The sequence below is a fragment of the Varroa destructor genome, unplaced genomic scaffold (genome assembly GCF_002443255.2).
Source record: "Varroa destructor unplaced genomic scaffold, Vdes_3.0 BEIS01000001.1, whole genome shotgun sequence".
In the NCBI taxonomy this organism is placed as follows: domain Eukaryota; kingdom Metazoa; phylum Arthropoda; class Arachnida; order Mesostigmata; family Varroidae; genus Varroa; species Varroa destructor.
The window spans coordinates 18,368,176-18,376,176 of record NW_019211454.1 but is presented as its reverse complement, the minus strand read 5'-3'; the positions used below and the strand labels follow the sequence as shown (position 1 = coordinate 18,376,176).

The window sequence follows — 8,001 nt, the reverse complement described above, 5'->3', positions numbered from 1 at the left end:
CCTTTGTATATACCGTATAGATATATACAAAGCTTGTATAAAGCGAAAGATGCATGATTCGTTTATCCTTTCACTATTGTGCTTGTTGTGCTTGTCAGCAATGCTCTGTTCGCTGTAGGCACATCTTTATTTTGTTCGGTGTGTGCTTTCAGTCAGCAATTTTGTCCCCGTTTTTTTCTTTACTCTTATTTTCCCTTAACGCTGCCCTTTTGTATTAAACGTATGCAGTCGCATATCTTTCACGCGCCCCACGTTCTCTTGTCATGTTACCATACGCAAGCGGACGGAAGGGAGAGAGAACATTAACGTACGGCCGACACACGCCGATGAGTATGTCTAACCGGTGGGGCATTGCATGCAGCACGAATAATGCGACTGCACTAATCTTGGTTTTGCCAGTATGGCAGTGATCGTCGCTGCAGTAGTAAATGGTTTGTTTATCCCTATTCGTGATCAGATATGTCCGATGAGGGTTCGTCGATAATTTGCTGATGAGGATGATCCCCATGGCAGCGGTCGTCGCGGTCCGGCGTTACCCTCGTTAACTTTGCTTTACTTGGCATTGGCAGGCATAGAGACACCAGCGAATAAGCAACCTCTACCAACGTGTGATATTGTAACAACAGCAGACACCATGATCGAGCTGAATTCACATCGATCATTCAGCCGCGTCGTGGTCGTCTCTTGCTTGATATCACTGGACGTTGAACTGCCACGATCTCACAACCGGCTGTGGGCCAAATCGACGGAATGACCGTCTCATTGAAAGCCACTCGACAACTACTCTAGCCCAGCCCAATCCGAGCGCGTAGGCTCAAGCAAACGACTTTGGTGATTCTAGTGAGAAGGCGTAAGGGCATTATTCAGTCAGCCTGGTGTGCGTCTTTGAGAGAACCATAATTAAGCCAAAAGAAAAACCGGGATAGACGTCAAGACAATCAATCTTAGACATGTCCTTAGCATTCTAATATAATAATAATAATAATAGAGCGCGACGGTGCTGATCTTCTCACCTATGAATTAAATGTAACTTGCATGGATGGGATTTGCTTTGTATACTTTGTAATAACTCTCTATATATTTCACGTCTAGTATGTTTGCATTTGTCGGATCGTGGGGTTCGAACCAATTACTTAGGTACTATACTGTGGTGGCATAGGATTATCAAGCGGACAATCTCTACAGCGCGCATCGAACGTTCTGAAGGATGTAAAGGGATCAACACGACAAACGAATAATTAAACAAGATTGGTGCATCTTTAAGACACGTAAGGAGATAAAGCCGTCAGCTGAAATAATTCTGCGTAATGCGTTTGTCTAGACGGCTTACCGTATTGAAAGGAAATATGCGACGTATGGCAAGCGATAAGAGGCAAATAATTGATTATTATGTCGAGCAGGAATAATTTAGAAAGTAGTTCGGAGGCCAGGAGGTTTATGAATTCTGAAGTACACAATATAACATTGATAGTCACTGTCTTTGCTGCAGACAAGAGTAGTGAAACAGAGGATGCTGTGGAAATCCCTTTCTAATAATTCTGAATCTTTGAGAGTTCTTTTAATTGTATTTCGTACATTTGGTCTTATGTGAACAGCGGCTAAGGGGAGCACCCATACCAGGGATGGCTGACAATTTTTTATAAAAAATAAAGCAACAAGCTATATCTTTTTGCATACATGGAAAACAGATACTGTTTTAGTTTATAAAATTTCCTTTATGATGTTTCTCTTTTGCCCAGGCCCAACGAACGTGTTTCTGTAGCCAACTGAACAAAGTAATGGCAAGTACATAGAACATATGAACACCACCCGTTTCTATAATCGCTGTTGTATGTATTTATTAATAGGAGTAGCGGTATGCTTTTGAAAAGAAGTTAAATCTGCAGCAGTAATATAAATGAAAAAAGCCAATTCAGTGGTGAATTACCGTCGATCCACCCTTTTATTTCTACAGTACGAAAACTCGACCACTATTAAAATTCTCTCCGCACATCCCGCAGGGTAATGCATATATTGCACGAACAATTCTACGATTAGTCAGCTACTCCGAAGTCACAAGGTCCCATCACCATCTGGCTGTCGGCGCGATTCAGAGGAAGCTCACTGTCACGCCTAGCTTCTCTGTATCTTCTTCATATACTCTATGTGTGGTGTGTTATTCCCTTTGTTTGTCGATGTGTTGACAAAAATCGAATAGAGACAGACAGATTGTCCGAAAACCAGAGACGACTTCTGAGGTACCATCCGCCTTTGTATGACTTACTGATTTGTGGTTCTTTCTCCACCGCCATTACCACTAACGTCACACTATGAGTTGGCTCCTGCTGGAAACCATCAAAGAAAGGCTTTGTTTGTCTGGAAAGCTTTGATAGCTGGTTAGAACAGCTGAGACCCCGCGACTTCAAACGTAGGGGAATTTTCAGTCGAGTCTTATCCTTTCTATTTGACAACTCGTTACATTCTTTCGTGACGTTGTATCTTTCATGTGTAGTGATGTCTACGCTTAGAAATTCGCTATGGGTTTCAAACACTGCGAGGTCGCATACGACTGTCAGGGTTTGGGTTACTCGAATGTGGCTACGTGTTCGGCTGAACGTAATTCTTTTTTAATCTAACGTAGAATTGGCACAGTGCGTTGACCCGGTGACTAGACATTGTTTCCCGTTCAGTATTTTTGTGATCTTTCAGTAATTTTCCCCATTGCGATGGAAATGCGATTTATACTAGCGCGTTCCTTTTTTAAAATTTCAGAATTCATATATTTGTGTACCATATTTTTTTATTTTAATTCCATATACTGCGTGAAATATACGCATATCTGTATCTTTCGTATTGCGTTTTGTTCTTTGATATGATTTGGAGTCGAAATGGCGATGAACTCTTTTGCGTCAGGGTCTGGCTGTGTTCTGACAAGTGAAGAAGATTTCACCGTATTCCAATAGTGCCACACACGCGCGCAGCCTTCAAGAGAGGATCTCTTTGATAATAATCATGCACATATGTTACGCTTGAATCGTATGATTAGGACAGTGTTGAGTGTCGTCCAGTCAGATTTTCTTTTCTGTTACAACAACGATATGAACGTTATCTTCTATTGAGCGCCTTGATTTCTCCACGCCTCAGCTCGTCGATGGTAGCCATTGTTGTTTTTGATTGGGCATCTTGCTGTTGTAATGGTTATTTGTGGTGCTACCTGTTCCCTTAGTAGAGTTTTTACTCTCTAGCATTGTGATAGGTATTGGTAGCGAAGCGAATTGGAAGTTGGCGCGACCCAACAAAGAGGTGGTACTTTTAGAGTGGTGACATTTCGAACGGAATGTGGAAACGGGATTGCACAACAGTAAAAAATTGACGGATGATTAAGACGAGCGTGTTAAAGGCGATCCTATTATGTCACATGTTGTGGTTTTTGTTGTTGTGGTTATGGGTATTTAGAGCAGAAGCAGACATGGTTGTTCTGTTCTTCAACTTTTACTTTGTTGTTTTGATTTTGGTGAAAGCTTGAAAGCCCATTTCGCTGTAAGTACAGTAATGAAGTGTCACTAAGTATTATGCCGAACGCGGTATGCTATGCCGGTAGAACTTTAAAAATGGCTGGAACATACCCAGCATTATAGCCATTATGTGCTCAGTTGATTTTTTTGGTCCTTCGACAGCACTTTTAACAGGCTCCTCTTCAGTTCAAACTGTTTTTTGCCGAACTCTTCACGATGGCCTAAAAGGAGTAATTACGAGAAGCAAAAATACGAACAAGGGAACAAAATGATGATAGAAACCGACTTCGGCTCATTTGCTAGGTAAAATTACTTTCAGCCTGAAAAATGATTTGCCATCATACAATACAGCTATGTGCTCAATTTGGCCAGATAACTATCTTCTTTCACAATCAGGTAGCCAAACACTTCAACATGCCTTTTTAGAGGTATCGCTATCGAACCAATTGTGTTACAGTATGACTTATCCATCTAGCTGCCAATAAACTGTACTGCATCAACGAGTACAGTTGATTGGCGGTTCACAGAGGAAAAGGCCCAACTCAACAAAGCTTTATTTCTCCATTCATGTAGCTTTTCACCCGTCGTTACTCATCGTGCCGGATACAATTCAATATAATGAGCTACCTTAAAAATAAAGGAAGCAAAGACGGTATGAATCCATGAAACCTGGAAAGAAGATACTTTTTCAGTTGTTTCTGGTAATTCATCACCGCCACCCATAATACGCGCGCCACAGAGAAAGGTGTTCTTACTCATGCGTGACTGACAGAACAGGTCTCTCCGAGAGACATTTCAACAGCCGAATCATCTACCATTAGCACCGATGGGATGGAACCCACTCCAATGAGCTGTGATACAAAGAGCCGGTGGTGAGGAATTAATGTGGAGAGTTTATTTTTTATCCAACGTGAACCAATATTGAGATCTTGCTGCATAGTTAGTGCGCGCTTGCTCCATTGTAACCGTATCCACCGTATGGCCACACCGCAATTGACGTAGTAGTTCTTGAAAACGCGATCATGGTCCGTCTAATAACAAATCAGCTATGAAGGGATATTTGCTTGTCTTTTAGCTACCAGAGTTACAATTCTATATACGACGTCTGCAGAGTTCAATGTCCACGCATTTAAAGTCAATTACCTCAATCGTGCCATCACCGATCTTTCAAACAGTCTCCAAGACACACAGAGCATCGGCGACACTATGGCGCGAAACAGCAGAAAAAGCCACTAACAGGTAATAATAGGGGCTGTGACGTAGGGCATAAAAGTATGGACAGATATCTTTGAGTTTTTATGCAGTGCGGCGTCAGGAACAGTAGAAGAAAATAACAGGCCTCATCGCTGAGATAGGCCGCTTAAAATGGCGTCTATTGGTTGTTCGGTTGAAAAAATTAAGACTGTATTGCTTTTGTCTTTTTTCTTCGAATATTGGAAAGTTTGTATCAATCATACCCGTGACATGTTACATTCGATTCTGTATAGCACAACTGATGAAAACCATGTAGTTACGGCAATAGTAGAAAAACTGCACGAGGCGTGTGACCACGGGAAAGCTGTGCGAATGCAAAAACGACTAGAAGGGAGTGACTTCTGCTCGATATTTATCCTACAGGGAGAATTGTAGGATTCGCTTGGCTTGTTCTCGAAGCCCAAGTGTGAAGGAGGTATTCAATGAAATATATTGTCCTTTTGAGTTCGTTGGCAGAGGAAAATTTAAGGGGCTAAATAGGCATTGCGATTGTGGGCCGTATGTTGGATTGGAGATTCATTCTAATATTGTACAGTAGATATGATGTTTTAAACGAAATTTATTTACATAAAAAAAACTTTTCCGTTCTATATCAAAGTGTATAAAAGTTGTAGTTATTAACAAGTTTCTTAATTCGTCAACAAAATAAATTTTGTATGAAACAAACACGATGAAACTTTTGGAGTCAGCTAAATTTTCGATGCTATGGACAGCAAGGTCTGAATAGATATTGATCTAAGATTTCTACAATGTAGATGGGCTCAATAGGGCCGTGGATTCGAGCATGGGCCGCTTATAATCTGCATAAGAAATTATTAGCTGAGTTCACGTTACAGGAGGATTTCAAAAGAGACACCCTGCGTATTAACTATATGAACGTCTATGATAGAAAACGAATATAGCTTCTAGGTCTATAATTCAAATAACATATCTGTGAATAAAGTACTATTTTGCATACGTTGGAACAATACTTGCTTCTACTAGCTAACTTACGCAGCTTCGATATTAGCATGTTAACACTGTAAAATAACGGTAATTACCGAATGCAAAAAATGATCAGTTTAATTTTTTATCGCTTGTTTTTTCATTTCAGTCCCCTAGGCGCCGTGACCTTTGCAGTTGTATCGGGTTGCGCCGGAATTACCACCCTCTACCTAGGGTGCGGCGCATGGACCGCAGGCCTTGGCGCCCTTAACCTGTTTCTATACACGTCAATGTACACACCACTCAAGCGAAGGCATATTGTCAACACGTGGGTGGGAAGTGTTGTTGGAGCAATCCCTCCGGTAATGGGATGGACAGCTGCTACAGGGACGCTGGATGCAGGTGCGTAGTGGACCTCGATATTAATAACTATAGTAAACGCCATAGCGGCCGCCGCATAGTTCAGCCGCTAACTTAGGGGGGACATTTCGACCGTCAAGCTTGAACAAGTAAGCAGTAAGTTGAGCCAGTATTTCAGAACATGGGCTGTAGTACTGATGTCGATTTATCGGGCATAAATATTATTTACCATTAATTGTTAATTTCAAGCTTATGAGCTTGAAGCTCGGTGAAGGCATATGGTATACCGGGATTCCATTTGGGGGGTGGAACTAAATATGACAGACGAAAGATACATTATTGATATCATTCTACTGATGTGGTAAGTTGTTGTTGCTGCTACATATAAAACTGATTTTTTAGCACATTACATTATATATGTAATGTTAATCTGGTTGCGATTTGCAAAAATGCTGTTTCATGGGTTGTAACAAATGCTCATTTGTGTCTTAAATATTCTTTTAAGAAAGCTATCGTCTGAAGGCGAAAGGCTCTGGCGGATAAATTACACCGCTCAATAATTGATACGAGACTTCTCAACATTTGAACGATATTTGACAATAATTGAAACGAGGTCTGTTGTCAGCTTTGTTGTCCTAAACGTCCTAGCAGAGCATGCGGTATGACTTGTGCCTTTCCTGTCGAAGACAGAAAAAGCACCGGAAACTTTGTAGTGTTTCAAATTTGGCGGTTTACTTGTGTTACCATAGCGATTGTGTACAATTATTACTGTACGAGAATGCCTATGAGTCAGGGAATGGTCAGAAAATCTTAAATATGTTAATTGAAAAGCGCCTTATCGTTTTCGCGGGAAGCCTGTTTAATGACAGATCTTTAATAAAAGCGGGCAAGACGAACATTGCACAAAATGTACTAGTGGCCTTTATATATATATTGTTGTTTTGAAATGTGACAAGCCCGTGACTCAAAGCTTCTATCGTTTATCTAGATTGTACTGGACGAGGCTGTTAATCAGAACAGACCCGAATCTTCTTTTGATAAATACGTCTCGTATTATTTGCTCAACGTGCAAAGGAAATGAAGGGAAACCGTAGTGAAAATGAATCGTCAATGGAACCGAATCGTCTATCTGTAAGCACACCTACAGAGTCTTGTAAGTGAGGGAGTAATCGTAAAAATTATAGCTGCTATCAAAAATGCGAACGCGTAAGAGTCATGCGCACGAGAATGCCATTTCGTCGACAGCTCACTGGTGAACTGCCGCGCGAGCTTGTGGAAGGATCAAAAAATGTACCTTGAGGCGCTATTCATGGAAAAAGGTGTTAGTAACGTACTGATAGACGAATAAATAGGTCGCTCTTTATCGCCTGTTTACGGATGGCTATTCAACTAAAACATGCATCACCTCTGCTACCGTGTGATGTGTATTGACGAATAAATATTGAAAACTAGGAGAACCTTTTAATTTTTTTTAATTAATTAATTTTTTTTTGGAATTTAACCATAATATCAAGTATTACCATAAAGTCGATTTTGTGCACTTTTTATACATAGTCACGTAGTATTGTCGCCCAACAGATGTTAAGAAATGATGAAAATTTTCCCTGCCCTTTTCCAATCATTCTTACGACATGACGCACCAACAATCGTATCCCATCCCATTCCCCGTGTCAGCAGCAGCAGTAGTCTTTGTCTGTTGCTAGCAGCAAAAAAGTCATGGCATATGGCTGACAGACTTTGCATAACAGCAAAAATCTTTCTTGAAAGCCCTATCATTTGCCACCATTAAACAACTTTTACTGCCTGCTCTCACTCAGTCACGGCTGGACAGCAGTTGTCGTGTTGTCGTTGTTATTATTGCTTGTGTTGATATAAACCCGCGCAAGCGGCCATGTTCCCAACAAACAACAGCAGCCATTCTCAACACGTTTCGCGCTTACTGCCGTTTTCTGTGGAGTCGGCTGAGGGA

General features: G+C 41.1%; 1 protein-coding gene across 6 annotated transcripts in view; it reads left to right on the top strand.

Annotated features, from left to right (window-relative positions):
- LOC111255630 (protoheme IX farnesyltransferase, mitochondrial-like) overlaps window positions 1–8,001 on the top strand; it is a 39,549-nt gene that overhangs the window by 11,892 nt on the left and 19,656 nt on the right. For all 6 annotated transcript variants that reach the window (XR_002670158.2, XM_086978031.1, XM_086978038.1 and 3 more), the window contains exon 5: window positions 5,842–6,074. Coding sequence is in view for 5 of the 6 variants with exons in the window: in XM_086978031.1 (XP_086834157.1) it covers window positions 5,842–6,074 (233 nt within the window). In the remaining variant the exon portion in view is untranslated. The remainder of the gene's footprint in view (window positions 1–5,841; window positions 6,075–8,001) is intronic.